Source organism: Rousettus aegyptiacus, unplaced genomic scaffold, assembly GCF_014176215.1.
Source record: "Rousettus aegyptiacus isolate mRouAeg1 unplaced genomic scaffold, mRouAeg1.p scaffold_m13_p_12, whole genome shotgun sequence".
NCBI lineage: Eukaryota > Metazoa > Chordata > Mammalia > Chiroptera > Pteropodidae > Rousettus > Rousettus aegyptiacus.
In genome coordinates this window covers 76,912,887-76,928,895 of record NW_023416287.1, presented here as the reverse complement: position 1 = coordinate 76,928,895, position 16,009 = coordinate 76,912,887, and the positions used below count along the sequence as shown (strand labels likewise).

General features: G+C 42.8%; 1 protein-coding gene across 1 annotated transcript in view; it reads left to right on the top strand.

Annotated features, from left to right (window-relative positions):
• Positions 1 to 8,325, top strand: part of ACAA2 (acetyl-CoA acyltransferase 2) — a 29,736-nt gene extending 21,411 nt beyond the window's left edge. The window contains exons 8-10 of the mRNA XM_036230036.1: positions 1,085 to 1,155; positions 3,151 to 3,305; positions 7,856 to 8,325. Coding sequence (XP_036085929.1) covers positions 1,085 to 1,155; positions 3,151 to 3,305; positions 7,856 to 7,940 — 311 coding nt within the window. The 3' untranslated portion in view covers positions 7,941 to 8,325. The remainder of the gene's footprint in view (positions 1 to 1,084; positions 1,156 to 3,150; positions 3,306 to 7,855) is intronic.
• The last annotated feature ends 7,684 nt before the right edge of the window (positions 8,326 to 16,009 follow it).

Sequence of the window (16,009 nt, the reverse complement as noted above, 5' to 3'; positions counted from 1 at the left end):
TAGGATACTTCATTCCCTGATCATGCTGGATAGCCTATGCTCTCCTGTGAGCTATTCATCCCATTTTAATGCCTGAGAGATACAAAGAGAATATGGAATTAGATTCTGTATTAAATCTACTAGTAGCCAGTGCAGAACTGGTCCTTTAAGTTGAAAAGCATGGTCCTACCAATCATCAGACTTGTTGTCTGAAGAACATTTTAACTAGGTGACAAAATAAATTACATTATATTTAGGTTGCATTATGCTCTTGTAAAGGCTGATTTCCCATTTTACCTTTGCTGTTTGTGAAACTTGTTGCATAATATATGACTACTTGAATTCAGCAGAACATAGCACATATTTTCTTTTTAGACACTTATGGAAATTTCATTCTTTCTAAGAACAAATAGAGAAGTAGATAATCATCCTGAACCAGATTTTTACCTTTGGGGAAAAAAATTAATTTACTTTAAAATTAGGAGCAATATTAAACTGTCATTGGTGGTCATAAGAAATCTGGCAGCTAAAGTTTCAGGTTGTATTAGGTGGGTTTGTATTTCTTCAGTGGAAGTTGTATTTTATTTAAACTTTCTGCCTACTGTTGGATTTATAAACATCTCCATGTTTCAAGCATCTTTTTCCTAAGTGCCTCGTAGGTCCTCTTTTGCTATGCCTATATGGAGATGCTACTGCCATTTCTTCTCTTTCGTCCTGAAAATTCAGAATGTAGGCACAATCACTTCTATACTGGCAATGCATATAATTTGTATTCTGAGAGAGCACCCAGCCTGCCTTGCCATTTGCTATGAAGTATGATCTGTAAATGATGGCAAAATCCCATATATGACTCGTTTGGCCATTTATGGTATAACTTTTCATGTAAGTCTCTCCTCTGCAATTTGACTGCATAAACAGCTTTCACCTTGGTCTCATTTTCTGATTGCTCTTATTGTCACATAATTTAATAGAATACTGTAAAAGTAGCAAGATTGGTGGCTACTAACAACTCCTCACTTTCCTCCTTACTTACCTGTTTAGTAAAGATGGAGAAATTCGTTACATAAGTAAATATAAGATGAAATTGATTTCCGCTCTAATGTAGGTCCTGTCTCTGCCATCAATGGGGCACTGAAGAAAACAGGTCTGAGTCTTAAGGACATGGATTTGGTAGAGGTAAGTGTTTTACTTTTTCACAGCATGAATAAACCACTAACTTCTATACGTAAATGGCTTCGATTTGGTATTTTATAGCTTTTTGTTTTAGTTCTGTTAGTCTTTCCAAATGATGCACATCTAAATAAGTATTACTTTTATTACATGCCTTGTGTTGATACTTTCCCCGACCTGATTAAAATGTTTTATTTATATTTGAACAATTAAAATAGCCTGATTTCTCCTACTAAAGTATAAGACTTCTATTACCTTTTTGGATATTAATGTGCTTATTGAATTGAAATGATTATTATATAAAGTAGATGAGAAATAAATAACTTTAACCCTATTTTATGAATTAGAGTGAAAAAATATAAGAATTGACCTAATAGGAAAATAACATTTGGTGCCAAATCTAGAAGTTTCTCACTGTCCCCCCCAGGTTAAGACACCCCCACCGCCACAACCAAACTTACCTTGGCTTTTAATTGTGGTTTAATTTGGGATGCACCTATATAATTTTTGGCATTGGAAACTTAAATGTATTGGTAGAGTATTTTTTTTAAATCTTGGTTTAGAACAAAGGCATTTTAAGTATTTTGCACAATTAAAAGAAGGGATAGAGTAGAAAATACTTAGAGATGGAGTAGATACATTTTACATTTTGGGAGCATATGAAAATTTTAGGTAATTAAGCATATGCTGCTTAACATTTGGAAATAATTACTATGACAAAGGAAATCTCTTTATTTAAACTGATAGAGAAGGGCCCTTTTCATTCTAGATGCATGTGTGATTCCCTCTGTGGTCATCGCTCGCCCAGGCAACTATGGTTTCAAACAGTTTATCTTTAAACCTCTTCTTCCATCCTTAGGCAGTCACCAGTGCACAGCCTCAAGGTTGCTGCTTACTTACCACATTCGTATTAGCAAATAGGTACCACTAAATTTCTGACTTTAGATTTTACTCTTAAAAGTATTGAAATTTGTCAGCACTCCAAAGCTTTTCATAATTGTTTATAGATATAAAAATATTCAAGGACATAGCTCTCAATACCTAGGTGCGATTTTCTTTGAGATATTTGATCATCGTGTGGTAGTTTTTCCTAGGTTCAAAAGCATACTTTCATAATACATCGTAGATCCCTTAGACCTCCTTGAACATGATTATATAAAATGGAAGGACATGTTGAATCTAAGAACAAACAAGGTACCATCTTGGGAGAGAACAAAATATAGTAGGAAAGAACACAAGACTGGATTTTGATCCCAACTCTTAAAATCACTTTTCTTATCTATAAAATTCTCTAGGAAAAATCATAAGAAAACACAGTGCTATAAATTTGAAATGAGATAATTTCTGTAGCCAGCCTTGTCAAATATAAATATTTCTGCTGCATTTCAACTTAGTAGCCATTTCTTTTATGTATTGGACTCTGAAGGTTTATTCTTTGTTGTCTGTCAGTCTCTTCTTAGAAGTATAGGTAGTAGAACTGAGGAATAATAATAATAATAATAGCAACTATTCATGGAGTACTTGCTGTGTGTCAGGTAGTACACTAGACACTCAATACCCATGATTAACCTAATACCCAAAGTTGACTTAATTCACCTTGACGATAACTCTTAGGATGCTACTGTCACATTTTACTATTAAGGAAATTTTGAATGTCAAGAGAGTTTAAAGACATGCATACAGTCAAGATTTGAACTGTTCATCCAGCTCTAGAACCTATGGCCTCTAACAAGTATCCCACTGCTTTGAATATCCATTTTTAATATTACAGAGGATTTTTTTTCTCTAAGGGATGCATTTGATTTAAAGTACAATTTAGTAAATATACCCATTTTCAAACCTGATATATTTACAAAGAACAACTAAAGATAAAATAACCTTGCAAGGTAATTTAAATAGGAAAAAAAACAGCAAAATTAGCTATCAATGGAACTGGACAATTCTCAGTTAAAAATCAGTTTGTAAATAAGGATTTTTATCAATGTTTCAATTGTTTTTAAGGTAAATGAAGCTTTTGCTCCCCAGTACTTGGCTGTTGAGAAGTGTTTGGAGCTTGATCCAAGTAAAACCAACGTGAATGGAGGAGCCATTGCTATGGGTCACCCATTGGGAGCATCTGGAACAAGAATTATCGCACACTTGGCTTATGAATTAAGGTACTTGTTAGAATTGTTGCAGTTCAGATTTGCCTCTTTTGTAGAAATCCATGAATTTAGGTTTTCCCACAATAATCCAACATTTTTAATTCTGCTTCAGATCCCCTAGCACTGCTTCACACCCAGGAACAAGTTACTGGGGCACCTCTTTTCAGCTGACCTTCTAAATAACTCAGTTGACTCATTAGCGGCTCCGACCGTTGGGCGTGTGCTCTTCCTCGCGTCTGTGACGTGTTCACTGTAGGCACTCGGCGCGTGCCCGCTGAGAGGCCGGGGCGCACACGGCCCCATCCCTGCGCTGCCGCACGGCAGTGAGCAAACGCCTCATGGCCCTTGTATTCTAGTGGCAGCTAAGGGAGTAAGATAAAATTACTTAAGAAAACAAAGAAAATACCAAGAGGATTCTGACCTAGTTGCTCTCATAGAAGAGACCTAAGCAAACAAATAATTTGAATCTGAGCTAAGTGTTTCCTTCATGGCTTCCAGGGTTCCAGGAGGAGCCTTCCGTGTATTTGATACTTTTCAGTTTTGATGGAAGTCCTTTTTCGTCGCTCTGTATTCTGGGCCATTCTACCCTGTTAGTTGAAAAATTGCTAATGAAACCAAATATATCAAGGCAAAAATCATCGTTGACTCCCTGTCAGGTTAAGGTGAATGGGACCCTTATTTTACTTAGAGTGATTCACTGAGTTGAAATGAGTAACTGACGTGTACACGATAATTCCTGATGCTTTTTTCAAGGTCATTTTATCGGGACTGAGGAATGAGAACAGGTGGTACTTTAAAGGAAGACTCCTTTATGAGGGTGACATGAAATATCTCTAGGTTATCTGCCTTTTACTTGGACAGACTTCACAAATTACATTTATTCTAAGTTGCCATAAATTTCTAAAACCATGTAAATCAAAGAGGCTAAATGTTTACTCCTCTGTCCTCAGTTTCCTGTTTATTTCAAGTACCTCCTACCCCTACTCTTTTCTCATAACACATCTAAGCTTATAGGTAGGTTTCAGCCTCACTCTTCTGTGTTACTCCTTTTTTTAAATAAAAATTCTCAGCTTTCCAAATTCCTTCTCCTGTTTGTTATTATAAACTAATATTGAGAAGCAGACCAAGATGCAGAGTAGATAAATGCTGTGCTTGCTTCATCTCACAACCACATTAGAATTACAGCTAAACTACAGAATAGCCATCATTGGGAGTTGCCTGAAGTCTAGCCGAACAGGAGCCCTACAGTTGGGAGCACACCCAAGAGGCCACCTCAAGACTATAGGAGGGGTGGAGATGCAAAATAGATGGGTCCCACACCCACATGTGTCAATTCAGAATCAAGAGAAATATCTCAGCTATGGAGGTCCCTCCAGAAGAGCCCCACACCAGGCTCCCCAGCGTCCAGGGTTCCAGTGCTAAAGCTTCTGGCTGTTAAAACCAGCAGAGACTGTGGATGAGTGAGACGGAGGGCTGCCTCTTTAGGGGACCGCGTGCAGACTTAATGATGGACTCGCTGTGAGCTCCATCTCTGGAGCAGCAGCTTGAAAGGTGCCAGGGACGTATGGGGAGGAACTGAGTTATCTGGCTTCAGGGCAAGGCCTGGAAGGGTAGCATTCTCCCAGACAGAAGTGCTGGCAAAATCCGTTATTCCTTGATTGAGCCCTCCCCAGCCTAGCATGCAGCCACAGGCAACCACCATATCTGAGTCTCTCTCTATCAACCTGGCTAACAGTGGTCACTCCACCCACATAATTAATTACCTGAGACTCGGCCCCTCCCAATGTATAGTCCCGCGCAAGCCGCCTCTATTGGATTTTTCGAACAAATGACCTATCTTGGCTTATGCAGAAGACTTTCTTAAAATCTCTCAAAGGATCACAAAATCTAAACAATCAGTATCTGGCCTCAGCAAGCCCAGTACCTCTTGCTGAGTAACCCCATGCCTGGCACTAGTGGCAGCTAGCCTCAATTTCTGGCTTGGCCTCTGGAGGCACTTCCAAGCCCATCGCGGGTGGCAGTCATCTGCAGATTGCTTGGTGGCTCATGCCAGGTGGCCCTGGGCAGGACACAGGCTGCAGCTGAACTTGGCCTGCGGCAGAGCCCCTCCTGAGAGGCCCTATTCTACACACCCTGTAGCCAGCTTTGGTCTGAGCCAGAGTACCACCCAAGGTCACAGCTGAGGACGACAGACCCAAAGAGCAGACAGGGCAGGCACCAGAGCCCTGCTAAAGCAAATCCTGCTCTACAGGGCCAGCCCCTGCACAACAGCTTCCTCCACTGGTCACGGCCAATCATCACAGCCAATGAGCCCAAGGGTCAGTCCCTCCCATTCACATGCAAACAGCAAGCAAGGTTCAACTACAATGGGAGGGCACATGCAACCCATACACGGGACATACCTGGAGCACCCAGCTCCAGGGCCTCTGAGAACACTGTGCCACTGGGACTCACAGCAAACTTACTATATAAAGCCACTCTACTAAGACTGGGAGACATAGCAGCCCTACCTGACACATAGAAACAAATGCAAATAGGCAGCCAACATGGAAGGATAGAGAAACATGTCCCAAACGAAAGAACAGAATAAAGCTCCAGAAAAAGAAGTAAACAAAAAGGAGACACTTAATCTATCAGATGCAGGTTGAAAACACTGGTTATAAGGATGCTCAATGAAATTAGGGGAAGAGTAGCTGAATTCAGTGAGAACTTGAACAAAGACATAGAAAACATAAAAGTGGGGAGAGAAAACATAAAAAAGAATCAGTCAGAAAGGAAGACTACAATAACTTAAATGAAGAATACCTTACGAGGAATTAACAATAGATTAGAAGAAGCAGAGGATCAAATCAGTGATTTAAAAGCTAAGGTAGCAGAAAACACCCAATCAGAACAAGAAAAAATTAAAAATAATAATAATTTTTTAAAAAGGAGAGTGTAAAGAGGCCTTTGGGACAACACCAAGCATACCAACATTCGCATCATGCGGATACCAGGAGAAGAGCACAGAAAATGAAAACCTATTTCAATAAATAATGACTAAAAACTTCCCCAACCTGCTGAAGGAAATGAAAATACAAGCCAAGGAAGCACAAAGACTCCCAAACAAGGTGAACCCAAAGAGGCCCACACCAAGACACATTATAATTAAAATGCCAAAGGTTAAAGACAAAGAGAGAATCTTAAAAGCAGCAAGGGAAAAGTACTTAGTTACCTACAAAGGAGCTCCTCCCATAAGACTGTCAGCCAATTTCTCAGCAGAAACTTTGCAAGCCAGAAAGAATTGACAGGAAATATTCAAAGTGATGAAAAGCAAAAACCTACAACCAAGATTTCTCTACACAGCAAAGCTATATTGAGAATCAAAAGACAGTAAAGATCTTCTTGGACAAGAAAAAGCTGATGACATTTTATCATCACCAAGCCAGTATCACAGGAAATGTTAAAGGGACTTCTTTAAGAAGAAGAAAAAAGAGAAAGAGAGAAACAATATGAATAACAAAATATCAATAATTGTGTATCTAGCAACAATTACTTTAAATGTAAATGGATGAAATGCTCCGGTCAAAAGATAGGGTAGCTGAATAGATAAGAAAATTCTTAATAAGAAGATTCTTACATATGCTGCATACAAGAGACTCACTTCAGATTGAAAGGCACACACAGTAAAGGACTAAAAAAAAGATATTTTATGAAAAGGAAAACAAAAAAAAAATCTGGGGTAGCAAGACAAAATAGACTTTAAAACAAAGGCTATATAACAAAAGACAAATAAGGACCCAGTTATCCCACTTCTAAATATCTGAAGAAACCCATAACACTAATTCAAAAGTAATATGCGTTCATATGTTCATTGCAGCCTTGTTTACAATAGCCAGGATATGGAGGCAACCTAAGTGTTCATCAATGGATGAATGGATAAAGAATAGGTGGCATATATATATACAGTGAAATATTACTCAGCCAAAAAAAGAATGAAATCTGGCATGTGCAACAACATGGATGAAAATAGAGGGTATCGTGCTGAGTGGAGTAAGTCAGACAGAGAAAGACAGATGTCATACGTGGAATCTAGAGAACAGGATTAACAAACAGAGATAAACTCATAGATACTGAGAACGTTTTGATTTTCAGGTTATGGGATAGGGGTATGGGTGAAGGGGGAGGGGATTAAGAGGTACAAACCGGTAGTTATAAAATAGTCATGGAGACGTAGAGTATAGGATGAGGAATATAGTCAGTAGTATTGTAATAACTATATGTGGTTTCAGATGGGTACTGGATTTATTGGGATGATCACTCCATAAGTCATGTAAATGTCTAATCACTGTGCTATACACCTGAAACTAATATAATATTGTATGTCGACTATAATTTTAATTAATTAATTAATGAAAACTAAGAAGACCAAAAGGAAAAAACCTAATATTGAGGATTGAATAGAATATTGAGATGATGAGCTGAATGAGGATGAATAATACAGATATTAGCATTAGTAATTGTATTTAATTGTCTAATCAGTTCTCCATTTGAGTAGATTTTGCCCATTGTTTTTTCCTTAGGCGTCGAGGTGGAAAATACGCCGTTGGATCGGCTTGCATTGGAGGCGGCCAAGGCATTGCAGTCATCATTCAGAGCACGGCCTAAGGAGAGCACGGAGCCTGCCATGGCCCACTCTTTACTCGGGCAGGCCACAGAGACCCAGTGACCCTCAGCAGCTACAAAACTGACCATGCCCTGCTGCCGAAAGTGATTGTCATCATGGGATGATGCGGCAAGATGCATTTTTCGTGATTAAGAGCCCATGCCATACTAAGTTCTCTCAGATTTTCACCAAATATGCTGAGTTTTAAACTAAAATCCAACTATAGAAGGCCTTGAAAGGAATTGTATCCTTCCTACATGATTACTACAATGCCTTAGAAATTGAATGAATATTGCCTTAAACTCAACTAAGTTTTTCCTGTCACACCTTGTAGTTTACATTTTTAATTATGGCTAAATAAATTTAATTGGTTATGGTTAATGGTTATTGGTTTATGGTTAATTAAATATTTTGTGTATGGCTAATTAATTATTTTAATTAAAATGCACATAACAAAATTTACCATCTTCAACATTTTTTTAAAATTTATTGTTTTTATCTATGGTGACATTGGTTAATGAAATCCAGTAAGTTTCAACTGTACACTTTAACAGTGAAGCATATATATGTTTACACTGTGTGTTCACCTCCCATAGTTAGATTTCTTTCTGTCACCACGTATTTGACCCCCTTTACCTCATCTACCTCCCCTCTCCCACCCACCCTCTACCTTCTGGTAACTACTAGTCTATAGTTCATGTCCATGAGTCTCTGTTTGTTTATCCTGTTTGTTTGGTGCTTCTAGGTTTATATCCCACATATAAGGGATATGTGATTTTCAACGTTTTCTGTCTTATTTTGCCTAACACGATTATCTCAGGGGCCATCCATGTTGTCGCAAAAGGTAGTATTTCATCTCTCCTGATGGCTGAGTGATATTCCATTGTCTGTATGTACCACAGCTTCTTTATCTGATCATCTATCATAGGACACTTTGGTCGTTTCTATGTCCTGGCCTCCATGAATGCTGCTGCTATGAACATTGGTGTGCAAATATCTCTCTGGATATAGGTTTTCAAGCCTTTGGGGTAAATATCCAACAGAGGGATTGGTGGAGCATATGATTGATTAATTCTTAGTTTTCTGAAGAACCTCCATACTGTTTTCCATAGTGGCTGTACCAATGAGCAGTCCCAGTTCGCAGCAGTGTATGAGGGTTCCTTTTTCTCTGTATCCTCTCCGGCATTTGTTTTTACTCGTCCTGTTGAAACAGTAGAAGCAGCGATTATCAATTGCTGAGCTGATGCTAACGTTGGTCGTCATGACTGAGGGGAGGGTGCTGATGACGTCTAGTGAGTAGAGGCCAAGGATGGCGCTAAATATCCTACAGTGCACGGGGAGGGCCACCTCACGAAAAAGAACTACCTCCCTCAAAACGTCAGGAGCACTGCTGTTGGAAGATGCTGCTCCAACCCTGAATCCACTCACCCCCTCTCCTGTCTCTCTCGCTCACACACACAGAAATTTAATATAAGAATATTCAGCTTTCCCAATTCTACTTCTGTGATTACATAGAAGCCAATCTTCAGGATCAAGCGGAAGGTTGGGAAGGTGAGGTGAATGGGAACAGGTATGACCGTTATTAATTCTTTAGAGCATAAGCTCCTTGGAAACACAGAGATGTCGTCAATATACCTCATGCAGAGGCCTTGTCTCTCTCTCGCCCACAGTCCCGGGCCTGAATGTGGGTCAGTGGCCTCGCCGCCCTCCAGTGCCGTTTCCAGACCGGCCAGCCCCTCCCTTTCACAGAACCCTGTGCTATTTTGAGGTTCATGCTAGTCAGCGACATTACCCTGCCACTATTTTTATTTGCATCTCCTGGCTTCCCACCGGGTCCTATCCTCCAGCAACTATATCACCGCTGCCTCCATCACCTTTTTCATTTTTTTATCATCAGATCATGTCTTAATTCTCAGAAACTTGAGTATCTAATTAGTCAAGGACCTCTCAGTTCCATGACCAAAAAACAATAGCTTTTTCTTCATTCTGCATCAGACATCTGCTCCGTGGGTCACGTTAGCAGGAACTGTCACAGCAAACAGCTGAAAAGAGCCCCCTCCTAGGGAATCTCTTGGCATAGTCCCTAGTAAAGTTTCATTGCTTCTCCCCATAAAGGTCTTGTGCAGTTTTATTTGAGATCTTTTTTTCTATTTCCTTTCCTGTGTAATTTCTAATGAATAGCTTTGGATATTATGTATCTAACTGGCTTGCTGTACCCTGGTATTAATTCTAAGCCTGTAAACAATGTCTCGTTTATTTTCTTGCCTTTTTTTTGCATTGACCTGGGGACCTCTAATGCAATGTTGGCCGGGGGGGGGGGGGGGTCAAGGTTGGGGAGCCAAACCTTAGGAAGGTTCTTAGTTCACCATTCGGTGCACTTCTAGAGGAGGAGTCAGATAAGTGCACTTTACCAAAGTGAGGAAGTTTTTTTTCTAGTCTTAGTGTTGCTAAGACATTTATGAGCAGTTCACTCATTCTTTAAACCACCGTAACCTGGCATTGCCACTTCATCCATCTTACTAATGTCACCAGCCACCTTCATGTTGCCAAACCTAGTGGAAATTTTTCTGTCTTCACCTTATTTGACTCCTCCAAGATATGGCACAGGTGACCCTCCTTTCGGTCTTCGTTCGCAGCTGTTCCTCCACTAAACCTCCGCTGGCGAGTTTCTCAGGATTTATCCTCAGTGGGTGTCTTCTGTCCCTGGGAGAGTAGGGGAAGCAGCCAGTTCATGGCCCTCTCACGTATGGGCATGCCTGGTGTGCTCAGGAAACAGCGAGGAGGCCAGCGTGGCCGGAGCAGAGTGGGCAGCATGACGAGTGGTCAGCGAGGAGTCAGAGAGGCACCCTGGGCACAAACCTCATAAGGGATTGTAGGGGCTTCGGCTTTTATTCTGAGTACAATGGGGAGCCATTGTAGGCTTATGAGTAGAGAGGAGACACCATCTGACTCACATGTGAAGGATGCCTCAGTCTGCTCTATTAAAATGATCTGTAGGGGGACAAAGTTGGAGCAGGGAGGCCAGTTAGAATCCTCTTGCAATAAGCAGTCCAGGCCAAGAAATAACAGTATCTCAGATCTGGAGTCAGCAGTAGGGTAATGAGAAGTCGTCAGATTCTGGTTATATTCTAAAGACGGAGCCTTGAGATTTCCTCGCAGATTGGCTGTCTGTTGGTAGGAAGAGAAGTCAAGGAAGCCAGAAGTCAAGGCTTTTTATCTTAGCCACTGAGACAAGAAAGCTGCAGGTGGAGCGAGTTTGAGGGGAGGTTCAGTAGTTCAGTTCAGACATCCAAACAGAGATGCTGAGCAGGCGCTTGGGCAAAGCAGTCTGGTGTCTGGGATGGAGCAGGATCTGAAAGTCATTGGTGTTTAAGTGAGATTTGATCAAAGATTAGCAGCTTTGGTCCTAGATGGCTCCAAACAAAGGAAGAACAAATTTTCCTTGTATTAACACTCTTAGGTTTGTGTTTTTATGACTTAAAAACTTAAATGACAATAAAAAAATATAAAACCAAGTCTATCTGTATTGCTCTTTTGGAGAGTGGTCTAATTATTTCATAGGTTTTCTCACTGTACTTACTAAGTACCACCTCTTCTACCTTCATGGGGAAAACGAGTTTGTAAATTCCTTTCTAAATCAAATAACTTAAAATGTAGGATGAGAACATATGCCTTTGTAAATAATTGAAATAATTTTAACGAAATCAATGATAACTCCTCTGTCTCTTTCTATCCATCTCATTTTTTTTGTTTTAAAAGCGAATCCTGGATTTTCATAAACTGGGTTGATTTGCAATAAGGAGTCCGGTTGCACCAGCCGCGAGCCCAGGGACACCTTTTCCTCTAGGTGGCACCACAGGCCTGTGCTCCCTCGGTCCCTTTGTCAACGGCGCTTCAGAGACGCTCCTCTTAGCAAAGTTGGCCAAACCCTTGGTTCTTCTGTCTTCCTGGGAGTTGAGGAAGGGCTAGGAGGAGCCCACGGTAAAGAAACCTAGGGCAGCAGAGGCAGGGCAAATACCTGTTCACCTACTGGCCTGTGGTCCCAGTCCCTCTAGCCAAGGAAACTGCTGGGTTTCCCCCCACCCCCCTCCTCAGTGAAAACACAACAGATGCAAAGCCCCAGAACCAGGGAGTCCAGTGTCACACAGCCTCTGAGGCCTGTCAGCTGAGGACACAGTGAGAGGCAGCTGGGGACACAGTCTAGAGCAGCAGAGAAGGGACAACAGCTGTGACATCCCTCACGGCTTGCCTTGGTGGACACTTGGTGTCCCGAAGGATCCTCTTCTTCACCCTGGACCTTGTATTTATTTGAATCTCCAGCTGCCAACAGAGCGAGGGCAACAGGGAACTGCTCGCATTCTCCCCTCCTTGCTTTCAGGGACATCAGCTGACAGGTCCATAACCAGGGAGGTCTCAGAGCCGTGGGGAGCAACTAGGACACAGAGACAGAGCAAGGACCAGTGGGGAAGTCTGTGTCCTGTGCCCTGGCCTTACTCCCAGGGACAGGAACCCTGCCACAGAGACCACATACGCCCAGGGCCTCTGGTAGGAGAGCCTCAGTGAAGAAACAAGCTCTGATAGATGACAAGCTTTTCAGGAACCCGGCCAGTGTGGAAGACGAGGCCCCTCCTGCCCGCGCTCTGCCGCGGCCGCTCTCTCCACAGTTCTGCCGCGTTCTAACAGGTCAGAGCAGAGGGCAGTACTGAGAGGAGGTCCTCCGAAGCCAAGCTTCAGTGCCGCCTTGGCACAGACACGTCAGAGAGGCCAGAAGCTGTCGTGGACACGAGGGTCTCAGGCAGGAGAGGTAAACTCCAGACTCGTGCTTTAAACATGCAGTTCCTTGTTAGGAACACCAGACAAGATAAATCAGAAACTACAGAATAAGGGAACATGCTGGTACCAAGAGCAGGGAGCAAGCTACTTACGTGCACGTGCACGTGCACACACACACGCAAGTTGTTGCTCACTCGGCATTTCTAGGTTGCGGAGAGAAGCAAAGTCCCCAGGAGCTGAAGCTCACAGTGTACATGAACTAGAATGCACAGCCCAGCCCGCCTTTAGATTTCTGCCTGGTCTGATGTGCCTAATGCTGGAAGACGATGGGGTGTGGGAGCCAGGACCCTAGTCAGGCCACCCCCAGGGCTCTAGGCCTGAGTCTTTAAGGAGAATCAGTGGCATCCAGCGACTAAGCAACACCCCAGACTTGCTGCAGACCAGCTGATCTCATTGCTCATTATCCAGTCTGCTTTCCCGTTTCCATGTGCGGCTCAGAGCCTGAGACCGTGGAGATTCGCCCAGCCCTGGGAAGAGGCAACCTACCAGGTGGGAGAAATTCCCTCCCACGTGCTTCTCTGTGTCCATTAAGGCTGTGAGCTCCCAGATGTGGGACTGGGCCCTCCGGTCTGTTCTTACATGGTTAAGAGGGAAAAGGCAAGACCTCACCTCTGGGAAGAGAATGGCTGAGCGAGGACGCACCAATTTATGAAGGATACGGTTGTGTTTTGCCCATTGGAACTTTCTAAATGGCAGTTTGAGAACAAATAGGAGGAAGTGTTTTTTACATGGGTGTAAAACAACTCCAGCAACTTTTCTCCAAGACGATAAAGGGTGAAAATTAAAGACCAGAAATGTTACGTGTAAAGAGACAAAAACCACTATAAACTGTAGCACACTGCTTTATAACTATGTTCGAAACTATGTGTACAGAGGAAAAATAAGTAATTACATTAAAATGTGAATGGTGCTCATGTTAAGATGGTGGGAGGAGGAGATGCAAGCAATGGAATGCCATGCAGCTGTGAAAACAAACTACTGATAGACATACGAATGAGTCTCGCGGGTACCGTGTTTTTGAAAAAAGACATCGAACTGCGTACTCTATGACTCCACTAATAGGAGGTTCAAAAATACGCAAAACTTATCCGTGATGACAGAGGTCGGAATGGTGGTTACCTCTGGAGGGAGCATCTCCCGAGGAGGGGATGAGGGGGCCGTACCAGGGCGCAAAGAATGCCCCACATTTTCATCCGGGTGGTGGCGACACAGATGTGCATGTGTGTAAAAACTCCTAGAGCTCTGCACTTAAGCGTAAGTACATCATGTTTATGACATATCAACTCGTTTATACTATCAACGGTTGTATTAAAGTGGTAAGGTAGGTAATTTTCCTGTTTTTCCCCTATTTTCTAAATGTTTATAACATGTTTTTTTTCTCATATTATTAAAGTTTTCATATACTTAAAAGAAATATAGATAAGGGTATATCTGATAGAATCATACTGGGTTGTTACCACAAGCCCCGAGTACGTGAAGTGCTGTGTGAGGAGGCCGTAGTAGTTGAGATCCAAGGCTAGCCAGGTCTTTCCACAGCACATGTGCCAGCGTCCCTCATTTGAGTAAAACTGTTACTGGGTGGATTGTGGGCCTAATACAGTAGATCCATAACAATGCCATATCTGTCGTTTTTCATAATGAAGGAGATATCCATGGAAGCGGGTATCCTGGAATTTACAGAAGTGTCTGTTCGTGCCTGAGAAGGCTGTAAGAAATCTAAGAAAAAGAAGGTTGAACAAGAAGAGCGTGTAAGCAATACGTGTATACAAATATCAAATCACTATGTTGGGTCCTTGAAACAAATACAATGTTATATATCAATTATAGCTCAAAAAGAAAAAAAAAAAGGAATAATTAGAGTGGTGAACTCCAGACCCCTGGTGAAAATTCAGAGTGCTTAGGGAGGGTGACATGTGAAGTCTTCAGGCCCTTTAATTTATACCTTCAGGCGAATACACTGTCTGAGCAGAAAGACTTCCCCTTCCTGAGAAAACATGGTTACAGGGGCTTCCCTGCTGCGTAGCATGTGACCCAGCCCACATCTGATTGTCCAGAAATTGGTGCTAAAGTGAAAACAGCCACCTGTACGCTGGCCAGTGGGACTTGAGGGGGCAAGGCATGGGGACACCGGCCCCTTGGGCCACTGTGCATTCGTAGTGACAACTGACCTGAAAGTCAGCTTCTCACTCCTGGGGAGCTAACGTTGTCAGCCATTCCTAGAAGCAGGTCCCGGGCATAGAAGCCAAGAGGGAGGAATGAAGGCAGGAGGAGCTGGGTCGCCACGGGGACATGGACCGCATGGCTACGGAGGCCGCTTCCAGAGCTTTCCTGCCGCCCCGAGCTGAGCTAAGAGTCTCTGCTCTCTGTACCCTTCACGCATAGGAGCCTTTCCTTTCCCGCCCATCATGTTCACCTCATCCTGAGCTGCCTCTGGGCGGGGCCGGGGCTGCATGTTTCCCAGGCACACATCTCCAGCCTAGCTCTGCAGCCAATCCCTGTTTGTCTCATCTGGTGCGGCTCTCTCGTAACCACCCAGCCCAAGTGTGCTAGGGCGACTTAGGACATGTGGGCGGCCTGGCACTGCCTTCTGCAATTTGTAGGCCTGTGTTCTAGGTCTACGGAAGAACGCTCAACGACCACAGCCACACTGGAGTTTATTAACGGAGTAACTGTCCTGCTCTTAGGAATGGCCGGAGGACGGGACATTCTGGTTAATAGAGAGCCATGATTTTTTCAAATCAAAACTATTGGGAGCTGTAAGATACGACTTTATTTTATGTAACCCTGAGAAAGAAAATCAATCCCAATTGAAGGGTCTCTTTGGGGACCACATGACGCTAGGACAGCAAAGGGCTCAGGGTACTGGTGACAAGTTATGAACCTGCAAGGAGACTTCCCGTTCACCCTGGTACTGAGTGGAGGGAACAGAAAGTCTGTGAAAAGCCGACCCCCGTGCTCCTCTTCACACAGAGTTGCCGTCTCAAGTCCCATTACCGATGTCCCCAAACAACAAAAACCCCTCAAGCCAAGAATTTAAGGCGGTCCCTTGGTGTTCAACACAAGTGACTGCAACCCTCTTTGGAAGAGGTTGCCTTCAATTGAGTAAGACATCCTCCGCCTTCAGAGATGCTAACAGAACGAGCAGCAGAGAATCGATCCTTACTTACTGGTCCGGCTGCTTGCCGCCTGTAAGCCAATACCTCTGGACACCAGAGCTCAGTAGAAGGAAAGCAGGTTT